Raw genomic sequence first — 15,462 nt, 5'->3', positions numbered from 1 at the left:
CACAGCCTGGCCCCGTCAGCTCGGTGGAATGTCACCTGTGGGGCAGAGCAGGTTGAGCAGTTGGCTGGCCCTGGGGGAGACGCCTCTCTGGGTCCCCACCCTGTGCCCTGCCCACTCCCCACCCCAACTCCAGGTCTGCGGTCCATCCAGAGGAAGCTGCGGGTGAGGACCTACCGGCCAGGTGGGCCTCCCTCAGTCACCCGGTGGGGGGGCCAGGCTGCTGCCCCCCGGCCCTCATGCCCCTTGCTGGATGGTGCTGGACCTTCCCCAGGGCCCCTGTGTGGGAGGCTGCGGTGGGACAGCCCCGCCCCCCACCCCCCCAGTCTGCCTCTGCCTCCAGTCTGCCCAGGTTCCTCCCAGCATCCCAGCCAGCCCCAGGGAGGAAGGTGCAGGGGCCAGGGAGCCAGAGGCCCCCACCCCAAGGTGGTGAAACCTTGACCTGACCCTCCTCGGGGCCTGCCCTTCCTTCCCCCTCCCCTGGAACCGGGTGGCAGCCCCGGGCTCTTTGCATAACCTTGTGGCTTCTCTATCTTCCCCCAGGCGGAGGGGAAGGGCAGGGCTGGACACCATGGCTACCCTCTTCTCCAGGCCCCAGCGGCGCCCTCCCCTCTTGCGCCAGGCCATCAAGATAAGGCGCCGCAGGGTCAGAGATCTGCAGGATCCTCGGCCCCCAAGGGCTCAGGAGGTAGGAGGGACCTCAGCGGGCAGCCGAGCAGGCCTGGGTGGGGCTCTGTCGGCTCTGGGTGCGGGGCCCCACCTCTTGCAGCTCTACTCCCCTCCCTGGCCCTACCCCAGCCCCGGGCAGAGCCTTTGGGATCGGGGTCGGCAAAACAGGGCCTGCCAGGTGTTCTCTGGGCTCCCCAGAGCCTCAGGTCCGGGGTCTGAGCCTCTCTGAGCCCCCTCTCTGGTGGGCTCATCCCGGCACCTGCCCCTATCCCCTGCTGGCCACCCAGAGCTCCTCCAGTTCTAAAGACCTGAGCTCCATTAGGCAAAGAGCGTGGCTGCTGTGGGCTGGGTTTTGGGGGACCCGCTGAGCAGCCCCCAGGCCCACTGGGCATGCCCCCCAGTCTCCCACCTCGCTGCTGGGCCTCACTTCCGCCGCTGGGGTGCAGAGCAGAGCCGCCGATAAGCAGCCCTGTTTCCTCTGGGGAAGGAAGGAAGGTTGGGGCCACGGGCCGTGCTGAGCTCACGCTGCCAGGGGGGGCGGGCAGCTGAGAACTGATGGACCCGAGCCATGGCAGGCCAGGGGACGAGGAAAGTGGCCCGGGGGCCGGACCCCCAGGAGGCCTGCCGCAGGAACAGGTGCGCGGCACCGTGGGGCTGGACCCTGGGTGCTGGGGCCCCCAAGCCCTAGGGCTGGGCCTGCCCAGGGGGGAGCCGTACGGGCATCCAAATCCCGGTCCCGGCCTCTGAGACACCCTGTCTTTTCGCCTCGCTCTCCAGATCGAGCCTTCATCCCACCACTTGTCACCTGAGGAGGTAAGAATCGGGGTGTTTTGGGGGTACAGAGGGGCACTAGGAAGCAGGCCAGCATCCTCCCAAACAGCCCCCTGCTGCCTGCCCGGCTCCTGGCAAAAGCTGGGTCTCAACCCCACCTCACCGTGCGTGCGGATGCCTGGTCCCCGCTTTGGGCATATGCCGTGGATACCAGGGTGGCTCGTGGCGCTCAGACCTTGTGGTGGTGGGTGGACGGGGGTTCCCACGGTGATCCTGCCGTGTCTCAGCGGGCCCTGCTCTACGAGGAAGCTCTCTACACGGTCCTGTACCGGCTGGGGCAGCCTGAGCCCAACCATGTGGGCGAGTCCTCCGAGCTGCTGCGGTACCTGCAGGAGGTGAGCCCAGCCCCCTCCCACCCGCCTCCCTGCAGCCTGGCCCCCCACCCTGTGCCCCCAGCTTCCCATACTCCTGCCCCACCAGGCCTTCCGCATGGAGCCCGAGGAGCATCAGCAGATGCTAAAGCGTGTCCAGCAGCTCGAGGTAACCCACCAGGGCTGCCCTGGGCCAGCAGGGGGGCTGGGTGGGCCAGCTCCCTCGGGGACTCAGCCCCCACCTCCTGTCGCTCCAGAAACCAGTCTTTTGTCTGAAGGCAACGGTGAAACAAGCTAAGGGTATCCTGGGCAAGGATGTCAGCGGTGAGTAGGTGATGGGGACCCGGGGCCTTCTTCCTGGCTCCTTCCTCTCCCCATCACAGCCTGTCCCAGAGTTCCCATCCCCCAAGCGTCCCCTGGGGCTCAGCTGGGGGCTGCTGGCCCTGGCCCTTGGAGTCTGGGATGGGGAGGGGATGATAAGGACTCTCCCTGGGAGCCTAGCCAACACCCTGACTGCCTCCCCCACCCCCTCCTCCCCAGGGTTCAGTGACCCCTACTGCCTGCTGGGCATCGAGCAGGGGATGAGCATGTCCGGGGGCAGCCCGGGGCTCCGGCGCCGGCAGAAGGCCGTTGTGAGGCACACCATCCCCGAGGAGCAGACCCACCGCACCCAGGTCATCACCCAGACGCTCAACCCTGTGTGGGACGAGACCTTCATCCTGTACGTGGCCCTGCCCCAGCTCCCACCCTCTCTGGTCGTCAGGGGTGGTGTGGGTGCCCCCCATCAGTAAGATCAGCGGGACTTCCTGGCTTGGGGGAGAGAGCGTGGCTTGACCAGAGGAAGAGGCTGCTTCCAAGGCAGGGAAGACAGACCGGAGGCCAGACAGGACAGGGCAGTGATATAAATGCCACGTGCTGGGGAAGGGGGGTCAGGCAGGTCTGGGTTAATGGGGGTGGGCATAGCCTGAAGGAGGGAGCAATGCATTTGAGAAGGAGGAGGAGTTTGCAGGCAAGGGCTAAGACTTGAGGATGGGTAACTTTGAGGACATGGGTAAACTCCGGGAGTTGGTGATGGACAGGGGGGCCTGGCATGTTGTAGTCCATGGGGTCGCAAAGAGTGACTGAACTGAACTGACTTTGAGGATGGCAGGCTCAGGTCTAGGGTCCAGTGGCTGGGTCAGGGGGCCTAGCCATCCAAGCCCCTCAGCCATGCTCTTTTCTCACTACAGAGAGTTTGAGGACATAAGCAACGCCAGCTTTCATCTGGACATGTGGTGAGGGGCGGGCCCTGCCCTCTGGGGTGGGGAAGAGAAGGGGGTGGGAGTGAGCCTGGCAGGAAGGGGCCGGGGGCTCCAGGACACCCTGTCTGCCTCCCACTGAAGCCTCTGCCCACACCAGGGACATGGACACCGTGGAGTCCGTCAGACAGAAGCTCGGGGAGCTCACAGACCTGCATGGGCTGAGAAGGTGAGTGCCTCAGGGTCCTCCCCGGGGGAGGAATAGGGGCTCCTTCTGCCCGCAGCCCGCCCCCACCATGTGCAGCCCGGTGGCTGGGCTGCAGGCTCTGGCTGGGCCCAGGTGGCCAGAGGTAGGGAGCAGATCCCAGCCTGACCTGGCCAGGCTCTCGGCCCCTCTCCCTGGGACAGGATGTTTAAGGAGGCCCGGAAGGACAAAGGCCAGGATGACTTCCTGGGGAATGTGGTTCTCAGACTACAGGTGAGTGGACTGGGGGTGATGAGGGGTCCAAGAGAGGGGTTCCAGGTCTGTACCGGGCGGAGCCTGGGGTCTGCCTCCCATTGCCTCCCTGGCCCCCAAGCGTTAGCGGCTCCTGCGGCTTAAGGGCATGGGCACCTCTTGCCTGCCTGGCCTGCCAGGACCTGCGCTGCCGTGAGGATCACTGGTACCCCCTGGAGCCCTGTACAGAGACCTACCCGGACCGTGGTCAGTGTCACCTCCAGTTCCAGTTTATCCACAAGCGGGTAGGTGGCCCGGCTGGGTGGGGAGGCGGGGCCACCCCGGGCGTGGGGTCCTCTGCTCACAGCCATGCCGGGCCTCCCCCCAACCCCCCGCAGAGAGCCACTGAGGCCAGCCGCTCCCAGCCCAGCTACACGGTGCACCTCCACCTCCTACAGCAGCTGGTGTCCCACGAGGTCACCCAGCACCAGGTACTGCCCTCCCAGGGCCGGGCGGGGCCAGGGCCCGCCTGCCGGGTCCTGACACCCCTCCGCCTGCCTCCTCAGGCTGGCAGCACCTCCTGGGACGGGCTGTTGAGCTCCCAGGCGGCCACCATCCTCTTCCTCCACGCCACACAGAAGGACCTGTCGGAGTTCCACCGGTCCCTGGCGTGAGTACCCAGCCCAGCCAGAGCGCCCGAGGGCCGTCTGCACTGCACCACCCTCTCCCTCCCTACCTGCCCTCCTTCAGGCTGACAGCCCCAAGTCTAACCCTCCAGAGGTTTCTGTTTGGGGCCCAAACTGTGTATTTTAAGTTTTGAGTCAGTTGCCAACTGACTCAACTTTATTTGTTTTTTGCTACGCTGGGTCCTTGTTGCTGTGTGCAGGCTTTTCTCTAGTTGCAACAAGCAGGGCCTACTCTTTAGTTGTGGTGTGCGAGCTTCTCACTGCAGTGGCTTCTCTTGTTGCGGAGCAGGGCTCCAGGGCGTGCGGGCTCCAGGAGTTGTGGCACATGGGCTTAGTTGCATGGGGCATCTTCCTGGACCAGGGATCAAACCTGCGTCCCCTGCATTGGCAGGTAGGGACTTAACCACGGGACCACCAGAGAAGTCCAGTCGCCAACTTTTAAAATCTGGAGATTTCCCGTGCAGATTCACATTGCCAGCTTCCCATGAAAGATTCGTGCTGAAGCGGCAGGGCTGTCACCTTGCTGGGCGGCAGGGGGTCAGGACAGGGAAGCCTGGCTTCCATCATGGCTGCCTTCTGGACACTTCACTCCCTGACATCACCTGAGTCCTTCTGGGCAGTTGAGTCTGCCGCCCCAGCCCCAGGACCCCAGCAGGAGTGCGGGTGGCCACTGCGTCCCTGAACGGCGGAGGCCTGTCCTGTGCTGCTATCCTCCCCCAGGCTCCTTCACCCTCCCGCTTGTCTCCGCTTGGCCCCCTCTGTGAAGTCTTCCCTCAGCTCTCTAAAGGGATGCTCTGGCTGACTTGGACTTAAAGGTTCAAGTCTCCAAATCTGATTTTTCGAAAGAAGCAAGAAGTCCTGAATTTTAAAATCACAAATATTCTAATTTAAGAGACAGGGCAATTCACTTACATGTTTTGAAAAGCCCTTATGGGAACAAAGGGCTTCCCTGGTGGCTCAGACGGTAAAGAATCCACCTGCAATTCGGGAGACCCAGGTTCGATCCCTGGGTTGGGAAGATCCCCTGGCAAAGGGAACGGCTATCCACTTCAGTATTCTGGCCTGGAGAATTCCGTGGGCTGTATAGTCCGTGGGGTCACAATGAGTCGGACATGACTGAGCAACTTTCACTATGGGAACAAAAGCAATTCCATGGGTTACTTTCAGTCACTGGTTTTAGCCTCTAAAGTTTGATGAGAAACCCCGGGAGGTTTTGGGGCAGAGTGGGGCTGGGGAGGTTTGGGCACTGTCCACCCCTGACCCCCCACCCCAGGCCAGGCAAGCTGTGGGAAAAGAGGTCCCCCAGCTGGCTGAGGGCTTCCTGTCTGCCACAGGCAGTGGCTGGCCTACAGCCGTCTCTACCAGAGCCTGGAGTTCCCTAGCAGCTGCCTCCTGTTACCCATTACCAGCATCGAGTACCAGTGGATCCAGGGCCGGCTCAAGGCAGAGCAGGTGGGCTCGGGGGGAGGTGTGGGGCGGGCAGGGCTCAGGGAACGGCTTCAGCCCCTAAAGCAGCCTCCGCCTCACGGAACCTTCCGGGTCTTGCAGCTGGAGGAGCTGGCCACCTCGTTCAGCTCCCTGCTAGCCTACGGCCTCTCCCTCATCCGGAGGTTCCGATCTGTCTTCCCCCTCTCGGTGCCTGACTCCCCAGCCCGGCTGCAGTCCCTCCTCAGGTCAGTGGTGACCCCCGCCCCCGTCTGGGGGTGCCTCTGGGCGGGTGTCAGCCTGCTGGAGGAATGAGCAGGGCCGTGGGGCAGCGGCATCTTGGACACAGCTCCCCATCCCCCCAGGATCCTGGTACAGATGTGCAAGATGAAGGCCTTTGGGGAACTGTGCCCGGACAGCGCCCCCCTGCCCAGCCTGGTGACCGAGGCACTGCGGGTACGGTGCCTGCCCTGGGGGTGGGGAGGGCGCGTGCCTGGGCCTGGCACCCCTCCCTGCTCACAGCCTCTCTGCCCCTAGGCTGGCACCGTGGAATGGTTCCACCTGAAGCAGCAGCACCATCAGCCGATGGTGCAGGTGAGGGGCTCGTGCCAGGCGGTAGGTGGTGGGACTGGATGCCCACCGCTCGAAGCCCTGCCTGGCTCACTTCTGTCCCTGCCAGGGGCTGCTGGAGATGGGCAAGGCCTTACTGAGCCTGGTACAGGACATCATTGGCGACCTGCACCAGTGCCAGCGCACGTGGAACAAGATCTTTCATAAGTGAGCAGGTGGCGGGGCGGGGGCGGTGCAGGGGGCCGCGCCCGGGGTCCGGAGGGGCCCGGCTGTGTGCTGCCAGGTCACGCCTGCTGCCTTTCCTTCAGCGTGCTCAAGATCGACCTCTTCTCCATGGCTTTCCTGGAGTTGCAGTGGCTGGTGAGACTCCCCGCGTCCCGTGGCCGCGCCCCTAGCGCCCGCCTCCGGAGCTCCGCCCATCACGCCTTCCCTCCACAGGTGGCCAAGAGGGTGCAGGATCACGTCGCGGCGGTGGGCGGCTCGGTGACCCCGGAGGTAGGCGAGAGCCTGTTCCAGCTCTACATCAGCCTCAAGGAGCTCTACCAGCTGGGCCCACTCCCCTCGGAGAGGTGGGTAGTCGACTGGCTGCTGGGCGAGGAGGTCTCGCAGCCCCCTAGGCTGACCCCCGCTCTCCCCAGGGATGGCGTCCTGGCCCTGGAAGGCTTCCACCGTTGGTTCCAGCCGGCCATCCCGTCCTGGCTGCAGAAAACCTACAACGTGGCCCTGGCGCGTGTGCAGCGCGCGGTACAGATGGACCAGGTAGGGGTGGTCCTTCTAGGGGCGGAGTCCCAGATTTGGGGGTGTGGCTTTCGGCTCTGCCGGGACCTTGCAGCAGGTGCGGAAGCGGGGTAACCAGCTTTGAGCGGTGCTTTTGAGGCCAGTTGCAGGTGTGAAACGCTGTCTCTTGTAATGGGTAAACCGTGGCTTCCCATTATAGTCTCATCCTGGCAGCTTGCGGGCTCTGAGCGGAGCCCTGCTGTGCTCCTTGCAGCCCCCTGCCCAGCTCTGAGCTTGCTGGCAGTATGAGCTCTGGATGCTTGCAGATGGAAGCGGGGAGGAAGGGGCATGGATTTGGCAAGGCTTGAATTCTCCTTTCTACACACTCCCCCATCTCCTAGCTGGTGCCTCTGGGGGAACTGACCAAGCATAGCACGTCCGCTGTGGATCTGTCCACCTGCTTCGCCCAGATCAGCCACACTGCCAAGCAGCTGGACTGGCCTGACCCAGAGGAGGCCTTCATGATCACTGTCAAGTTCGTGGAGGTGCAGCCTCTTTCCCACTCCACCATTTCTCCGAAGTTCTCACCCAAGTTCTCATCTGGTTTCCTGACCAGGGATCAGACCTGAGCCCCTGCTTTGGGAGAACAGAGTCTTAGCCACTGGTTTCTTTATTTTAGTTGCTAAGTCGTGTCCAACTCTTTGTGACCCCATGGACTGTAGCCCACCAGGCTCCTCTGTCCCTGGGATTTCCCGGGCAAGAATACTGGAGTGGGATTGAAGTACTAGGAGGAAAAAAAAAAAAAGAATACTAGAGTGGATTGCCATTTTCTTCTCCAGGGGAAGGGCTTGCCTGATAGCTCAGTTGGTAAAGAATCTGCCTGCAATGCAGGAAAGCCCAGTTCGATTCCTGGGTTGAGAAGATCCACTGGAGAAGGGATAGGCTACCCACTCCAGTATTCTTGGGCTTCCCTTGTGGCTCAGCTGGTAAAGAATCTGCTCGCAATGTTTGAGACCTGGATTGGATCCCTGGGTTGGGAGGATCCCCTGGAAAAGGAAAAGGCTACCCACTCCAGTATTCTGGCCTGGAGAATTCCATGGGCTGTACAGTCCGTGGGGTCGCAAAGAGTCGGACACGACTGAGCAACTTTCGCTTCACTTTTCTCCAGGGGAATCGTTCCAACCTAGGGATCAAACCTGCGTCTCCTGCATTGGCAGGCGGCTGCTTTACCATTGAGCTACCTGGGAAGTCCCAGTTCTCACCCTAGCGGCATCCAGAACACTCCACCCTAAATTCCCCAAGACACTGAGGTCCTTGTGCCTCCCCTACCTGCCTCTCCTGGCATCATCCTCCACCAAACTGATCATCCCCTCCCCACCCCAGGACACTTGTCGGCTGGCCCTGGTGTACTGCAGCCTTATAAAGGCCCGTGCCCGGGAGCTCTCTGCAGGCCAAAAGGACCAAGGCCAGGCGGCCAACATGGTAAGGGCCAGAGCCGGGGGCTGGACTGGGCTGGGGGCGGAGCTGGCCAGTGCTGACACTATTCCGGAAACCTGCCTCCTTGTGCCCCTGCCCGCCTGCAGCTGTGCGTGGTGGTGAATGACATGGAGCAGCTGCGGCTGGTGATCGGCAAGCTGCCCACCCAGCTGGCATGGGAGGCGCTGGAGCAGCGGGTGGGGGCTGTGCTGGAGCAGGAGCAGCTGCAGAACACACTGCATGTCCAGCTGCAGGGTGCCCTGGCCGGGCTGGGCCATGAGATCCGCACCGGCGTCCGCACCTTGGCCGAACAGGTAATTTACTTGACCCACAGTGACCCCACCCCACCCAACCTCAGCCTGAAGTCCTCTCCCAGCAGGACTGGGGTCAGTGCCCTGCCCCCTCCTCTTCCTGAACCTAAACGCAGGCCCCAAGCAACCTCTCCCGACCCCCCCCCAACTCATGCTCCTGGGCTCCCTCTTTCCATTTTGTGTCTCTAGCTGGAGGCGGGCATTGCCAAGCACATCCAGAAACTCGTGGGCATCAGGGAGTCTGTCCTGCCTGAAGATGTGAGTGGCCCACCCTGCTCACTGACTTTGCCAGCAGCTTGGGTCAGGGATTGCCAAGGGGCTTAGGGTGGGCAGGGGGCTGAAGGCCGTGAGGTGTCAGAGTTAAGCTCCACAGACGTGGGCAAGGAATGTTCCTTCCTGGCTTCAGTTTCCTCCTTGGATGCTAAGGGGGTGGGGCTGGGTCATTCCACAGGCTCTCCCAGCACTGAGTGTGGGGGATGCAGTGGGGGAGGGCTTAGACTTTGCAGCCAGATAGCCCTGCATCCTTCTCAACTGCCTAGTCACATGACTGTCCTGGTTACTCAGGCCAGCTGGCCTCAGGTTCCACATCTGCAATCAGGGATAGTAATGTACACCTGTGACTGGGAGAATAGTGAAAGTCGCTGAGTCCTGTCCGACTCTTTGCGACCCCATGGACTATACAGTCCGTGGAATTCTCCAGGCCAGAATACTGGAGTGGGTATCCCTTTCCTTCTCCAGGGGATCTTCCCAACCCAGGAATAGAACCAGGGTCTCCTGCATTGCAGGCGGATTCTTTACCAACTGAGCTATCAGGGTTTGGGAGAATGTTACTCATTAATTCATCAACTATTTAAGCACCCACTTTGTCCCAGGTATTGATTTAGACACTGGGGATATACATTAGTGGACACCATGATAAGAATCCCTGCCTTCCTAGAGTTTTCATTCTAGTAGGGGAGGTTAAAAAAGAGCTAAGTATAAACTGTCACTGTGGCCATTATTGGAACTATACATACGTGTGTGTATAAATGTATATGTATCTATGCATGCGTGCGTGCTAAGTCGCTTCAGTCATGTCTGACCCTGTGCGACCCCTTGGACTGTAGCCCACCAGCCTCCTCTGTCCATGGGATTCTCCAGGCAAGAATGCTGGAGTGGGTTGCCGTGCCCACGTCCAGGAGATCTTCCTGACCCAGGGATCGAACCCTCATCTGTTACGTCTAACCTGCATTAGCAGGCAGGTTCTTTACCACTAGCACCGAAGCTCACATGTATTAGATAATGATAAATTCTCTAGAGAAAAAACACACAAGGGAGTGGAATGGATCAAAGGACTGCTTTATTTTTTTGGCTGCACCATGTGGCTTGTGGGATCTTAGTTCCCTGAGCAGTATGGAAACTGAACCCCCTGCAGCGGCAGTGCGGAGTCTTAACCACTGGATCCGCAGGGAAGTCCCTGAGGACTGTAGTTTTAGATAGTGGCCAGAGAAGGCCTTACTCAGAGGGTAACAGCTGAGTCAAGACCTCAAGGAAGCAAGAGAAGGAGCCATGAGGATTTCTGTGGGAGGGAACAGCATGGGCAAAGGTGGGACCAGGCCTGGCAGGTTCGAGAGCTATAGAGGAGGCCAGCGTGGCTGGAGCCCACTGTGGCCAGGGTTGGCCCTGCAGACATTCCACAGATGGGCAGGAAAGCTCCTGGCCCTGTTTTCTTTCTGGGTAGGGGCGAGGGGCCGGGGGTGGGACCCAAATGGGCCAGAACCAGACATGCCGCTACCCCTCCCCAGGCCATTCTGCCCCTGATGAAGTTCCTGGAGGTGAAGCTCTGCTACATGAACACCAACTTGGTGCAGGAGAACTTCAGCAGGTCTGTAGCAGCCGCCTGCCCCGCGGTGCCCCACCGCCCCCACCGCTCCTCCCTACTGCCCCTCCTTCCCGGCCTCAGCGTCCAGCCTCAGGGGAAGATGCAACAGGGTTCTTAAAATGCTCGCTGCCCGGGTCAGGGTGCTCACCACTGCACAAGCCCGTCCACTTCGCCTCGGTCTGAGCTGAAACCTGCTGGTTGCCCTCCCTTGGCCCTGGGCTGCATCTTCCGGGGGCTGCAGCTCTGTCCTCCCTCATATTCCCTCCCTGGGTGTTCCTCCCCCATGTTCCAGGAGAGCTTCCCGTTAGGGTCTCTCGGAGCAGGGCCCCGAACATAGGCAGCAGTGGGTAGAGGTCAAGGGCGTGGGCTCTGGATGACCCAGATTCAGACTCCAGCTTCACTGCTGCTTGGTGGATGGCCTTGAGCAGATTACTCAAGTTTTCTGTGCAGTTGGTCATAGTTCTGGCCTCTGTTGAGGACTAAATGAGTCACGTGAGGTGCTGAGAGCAGAGCTTGCAACAAAGGGAGTGGTCAGTGACTGAGCCGCCGTGACGACAGTGACGATGATGCCCACTGGTCCCCTACACGGGGCTGCTGGCCCCCGGAGGTCTGCTCCTTTCCCGCTGGGGCAGCATGGCTGGGGAGACCATCTGAGGGCTCTATCCCTGGGATTAAACCCAGGCCCCTTGCATTGGGAGCATGGAGTCTTAATCACTGGACCACCAGGGAAGCCCCTAGACCTCCCCTATTCTTAAGCACACACTTTTTGTGTGTGTTTCTCTGCCTGACTCTACTTCGACAAGGAATATCTCAGTTATTTCAGGTTATTATTAGGATGGACTGTGGCTTGGTTTGCTATTTTTTTTCTCCCTGCAAGTAGTACCTGCTGATCCATGAGATCCTATTCATTTTGGCCACTTGCATCTTCACTCAAGATTCTGTCATTGGGGGACCACCCCCTCCCCCCCACCCCCCTTGTTTACTGGGGTTTGATAATCCTATGAGGATTCTTCACTAGCTTGTGGATAGGACTGGGCCTGACTGCCCCCTTACCCCCTCTTCCCTCAGGAGACCAGCACTCCCTCCCTCCCCTGCCTGCGCCCCAGGTCCCATCCCACCAGTGAAGTCCCACCAGGTGGAGGGTGGGGGTGGGGCGGACCTGGGGGCAGGCCTGGGGGCCCTGAGGTCTCCCCTTTCTCAAGAGCATCTTGGCTTCCTTCTCTGTCCTCCTGTCCTGTGTCCTGCGTCCCTCTGCACGTCCCCCCAGCCTCCTGAGTCTGCTCTGGACACACACACTCACAGTGCTGGCCGAGGTGGCTGCCACCCAGCGGAGCTGCCCCCTGGCAAGTAGCAGGCTGAAGTTTGCACTACAGGTAATAACACTAGTGACAACAATGATCACCCTGCTGGGACGAGTGCCTGGGGGGCTCATCTCTCACCTCTCGCCCCCGCTAGAACCTGGAGATCTGCTTCTATGCAGAGGGCTGTGGCCTGCCGCCAGAGGCCCTGCACACCGCCACCTTTCAGGTAGGGGCCTTTGGGTGAGCTGGCGGCACTGGGGAGCCTGCCTTCCTGTGCCCGCCTGTGTCCAGGGCCTGCTGCATAATTTACAGGGCTCAGTGCAAAATGAAAATATGGGTCCTTTCTTAAAAAAAAAAAAAAATTGAAAAATTTAAGACAGCAACAGCAGAACCTTAAACAGAGCGTGAGGTTCTTCTAAAGTCGGGTTGGGGCAGGGCGGCTGAGACACACCTGCGGAGCCCGCCTTGTCGGTGCCTCTGGCTGTCGCCGGGGCAACCCTGGCTTGTGGTCCCAAGGCACCCGGGGCTTTCCACATCACTTTGTGGGCTTCCCCATCGGCCGTGACCTTCTGAAGGGCAGCCCTGGGCTGCGGTTGGGGGTGAGGGTTCAGGGTGTGTCCCCTCCTCAGGCTCTGCAGAGGGACCTGGAGCTGCAGGCGGCCTCCAGTCGGGAGCTCGTCCACAGGTACTTCTGCAGCCGCCTCCAGCAGCAGGTGAGGCCCCGCGCACCTGGAGCCCCGCCCCGCCTGCTCGGCCCCCGCTGACCCCGCCCCTGCGCCTCGCCCCCAGGCAGCAACCACCTCCGAGGAGCTCGGGGCCGTCACCGTCAAGGCCTCCTACCGCCCCTCCGAGCAGAAGCTGCGTGTGGAGCTGCTCAGCGCCTCCAACCTGCTGCCCCTGGACTCCAATGGTGAGTGGACGCTGCCCCGGCCGCTCTCCGTGTCTGCGCTAGGGTCCCCCCGAGTTCCTGGGCGCTCGGTGCATTTCCCCTGGACCACCACGAGGGGGCAGTGCTAGCGGGCAGGGCACCGCTGCTGGGGTGCGGACAGCACTCAGGGCTTCGGGTGTTATCCTTGGCCAACGTCCCCTCCCCGGCCACTTGCCAGGCTCCAGCGACCCCTTTGTCCAGCTGACCTTGGAACCCAGGCATGAGTTCCCTGAGCTGGCCCCCCGGGAGACCCAAAAGCACAAGAAGGACCTTCACCCACTGTTTGATGAGACCTTTGAATTGTGAGTGGTCCCTACATTGGCTGCGTCCCCCAACCCTGGACCCGCCTCAGGCCTGTTCCTGCCAGTTGGGGCCCAGGGGCTCCCCTCAGATGACCGGGTTTGAGCCCCAGGGAGGGGGCAGTGGGGACAAGTCTTTGCTGGCACATGCCTCAAGCCTGCACCCCTGCAGGTGGAGTTAGAGGGCACTGTTGGGGAGATTCCTCCCACATGTTGGACTGAGAGGCTTGCTTTCAGGGAAGGGTCCTGTCTCCGAGGTCCTCTGTTCCCCAAGACAGGGGGGGCCTGGGTACACAGGGGCCCCTGGTTGAAAGCATCAGCCCACAGTCAGAGCAGGCATGACAGCATGTGGCCCAAGATATGCCAGGCTGAGAGCTGACGCTGTGATCCTAATCCCCACCCATCTGGGCGAGCCCGCATGCGGGGGTGGGTGGCCGTGGCACTACGCGGGGCGGGCAGCTGAGCTGACTCTGTCCCCCTGCCCAGCCTGGTGCCTGCTGAGCCGTGCCAGAAGGACGGGGCGTGCCTCCTGCTCACAGTGCTGGACCACGACACGCTGGGGGCCGATGACCTGGAGGGGGAGGCCTTCCTGCCGCTGCGCTCCGTGCCCGGCCTGGCAGGGACGGAGGGGCCTGGCGAGGTGCCTCAGACCCGCCTGCCCCTCACCTACCCTGCACCTGACGGTAGGCCTGAGCCCTTGGGCAGGGCAGAGGCCGAGAGGCTGTGAGTGCAGGGCCTGGCCCAGCACTGGGATGCAGGGGAGGGGCCGCCAGGCTCTGGAGCCCCCAGAGAGGCGGTGACGTCGGGGTTAGGAATGCCTCCCTGGAGGCGGAAGCCTGTGGAGCCGGAGTGGTGCTTGTGTTGTTGAGCTCTCAGGTCTGATCAAGGACTTGAGATGTCTAAGCTGGGCCGGGTGTGCGCGCCTCTCCCTGGTGGGATAAGGTCAGCACGTTCCTGCAGAACAGCCCCCGAGCTCCATGAGAGGAGTAGGTCTTGTGTCTGAGCACTTGTGACAGGCCCATTCTAAGCCCCGGACACATTAACCCTCATACCACTCCCTTACGACCACCCAGCGAGGCAGCTGTTGCTGTTCTCCTGATGAGCAAACCAAGGCACACGTTGGTTAACGGCCCAAGGTTCTCATATGAAAAGGTCATGGTCGCCACCTGAGGCACATCAGGCTCCAGCGCTGCAGCTGGGCTGAGAATTCGGGCAGTGCCACTGCCCCGGGGCTCCTGTGAGCGTAGCTGGGGTGGGCCCATCACTAGGCTCTGGTGGATGGGGCAGACCACTCGCCAGGCACTGCGTCTCCCCGAGTCTGACCTCCAAACGCCTCTCTTCACAGGGGATCTGATCCTGCAGCTGCTGGAGAGCCGGAAGGGTGACCGCGAGGCCCAGGCATTTGTGCGGCTGAGGCGGCAGCGGGCCAAACAGGCCTCCCAGCACGGCCCGCGGCCGGGGCGGTAGCGGTGGAGGCTCGGTCCCTGGGGGGGGGGGAGCGGTCTGGGTTCTCCTGCCACAGCGCAGCCCTCCCACCTGGCCTAACACCCCAGAAGGGCCCTTCGGGTCTGGGGAGCCCCAGCGTGTGGGAGCTCCTGCTGCCAAAGCCTGGGGCCCACAGTGATAGGAGCCCAGTTCACAGTATTTATACTCCCTCCCTCCTCCCCTTGGTCCTGGCCTCAGCATTCCCTGCAAGACCTGTCCCGGGGTGGGGGGACAGCGGTCTGCTTCCCTCACCCCTGCCCCCCTCCTTGGGGAGAAGTTGCTCTGGCAGAGCAGGGTCTCAGCCCCCATCTCCTGTCCTAGCCTCTGGGATGGGGGCCAGGCTCCTGGGGCCTGTTCTTCAGCACCTGTGATGGAGGGAACCTCCTGAGGGGCCTGCCGGCACCCAGGCTGAGGAGCCGGGAGCCAGGGACCTTCTGGCTCAGAAGGGTGAGAACTGGCGGGCCGTGGGGACAGTTTGGTGTGTCTGCTGAGGACCCCTCCTCCTTGGGACAGTGCGTAAAACCTAGAAACTTTCTTAGCAAAAATAAAACAAACCAACAATCCACTGTCCTCTCACAGAACATGAAGTGTTGGCCCGCAGTGGGGCCCAGGTTACCGTCAGGCTGTGCAAACTCCCTCCTCAGTCCTCAGGCGACCTTGGGCTGCCCCAATCCTGGACCCTCACCCACCCCTCACTCCCCCGTGGTACAGAGCAGGCGGGAGTGGAGGGAACTGATGCAACGGCAGGGGCTGGGGCAACTGGGATCATTGGTGTTCTGGCTGAAGGCTTCGAAGAAACCACCACCAGACATACCAGGTTCCGTGGCCAGTGCCAGCACAGGAGCCTGGCACTCTCGTGAGAGCACCTGGAGTGAGGGGCCTCCTGTGGGCGCAGGCTGAGCCCAAGGAGCCGCTCTAGAC

The 15,462-nt window shown here is 61.7% G+C and overlaps 1 protein-coding gene across 3 annotated transcripts; it reads left to right on the top strand.

Annotated features, from left to right (window-relative positions):
- The first annotated feature begins 555 nt into the window (after positions 1 to 555).
- Positions 556 to 15,106, top strand: UNC13D (unc-13 homolog D). Of its 3 annotated transcripts, none has more exons than XM_081575333.1 (32): positions 556 to 685; positions 1,444 to 1,479; positions 1,725 to 1,832; positions 1,918 to 1,977; positions 2,066 to 2,132; positions 2,349 to 2,529; positions 3,038 to 3,082; positions 3,207 to 3,275; positions 3,455 to 3,524; positions 3,683 to 3,787; positions 3,881 to 3,973; positions 4,049 to 4,152; positions 5,503 to 5,620; positions 5,717 to 5,841; positions 5,959 to 6,049; positions 6,131 to 6,187; positions 6,273 to 6,370; positions 6,472 to 6,523; positions 6,602 to 6,732; positions 6,802 to 6,922; positions 7,282 to 7,425; positions 8,264 to 8,362; positions 8,464 to 8,670; positions 8,857 to 8,925; positions 10,452 to 10,531; positions 11,796 to 11,901; positions 11,984 to 12,055; positions 12,459 to 12,542; positions 12,619 to 12,739; positions 12,936 to 13,059; positions 13,543 to 13,739; positions 14,402 to 15,106. In XM_081575333.1, the coding sequence occupies exons 1-32, from the start codon at positions 569 to 571 to the stop codon at positions 14,521 to 14,523; spliced, it is 3,273 nt and encodes a 1,090-aa protein (XP_081431459.1). In that variant the 5' UTR covers positions 556 to 568; the 3' UTR covers positions 14,524 to 15,106. The 3 variants fall into 3 exon arrangements, with proteins under 3 accessions (XP_081431459.1, XP_081431461.1, XP_081431460.1); XM_081575335.1 differs by lacking the exon at positions 556 to 685 and adding an exon at positions 1,147 to 1,302 and having other exon boundaries at positions 1,747 to 1,832; XM_081575334.1 differs by lacking the exon at positions 556 to 685 and adding an exon at positions 1,147 to 1,302.
- The last annotated feature ends 356 nt before the right edge of the window (positions 15,107 to 15,462 follow it).

This window comes from Giraffa tippelskirchi, chromosome 3, assembly GCF_054371585.1.
Source record: "Giraffa tippelskirchi isolate mGirTip1 chromosome 3, T2T-mGirTip1v1.2.pri, whole genome shotgun sequence".
NCBI lineage: Eukaryota > Metazoa > Chordata > Mammalia > Artiodactyla > Giraffidae > Giraffa > Giraffa tippelskirchi.
This window is presented reverse-complemented; position numbering and strand designations above follow the sequence as displayed.

Coding starts and splice junctions, on each gene's coding strand:
- UNC13D (XM_081575333.1), top strand. CDS start 569: ATGGCTACCCTCTTCTCCAGGCCCCAGCGGCGCCCTCCCCTCTTGCGC. Junction 1,480..1,724: donor ACCACTTGTCACCTGAGGAG/GTAAGAATCGGG, acceptor GCCGTGTCTCAG/CGGGCCCTGCTCTACGAGGA. Junction 4,153..5,502: donor GAGTTCCACCGGTCCCTGGC/GTGAGTACCCAG, acceptor TGTCTGCCACAG/GCAGTGGCTGGCCTACAGCC.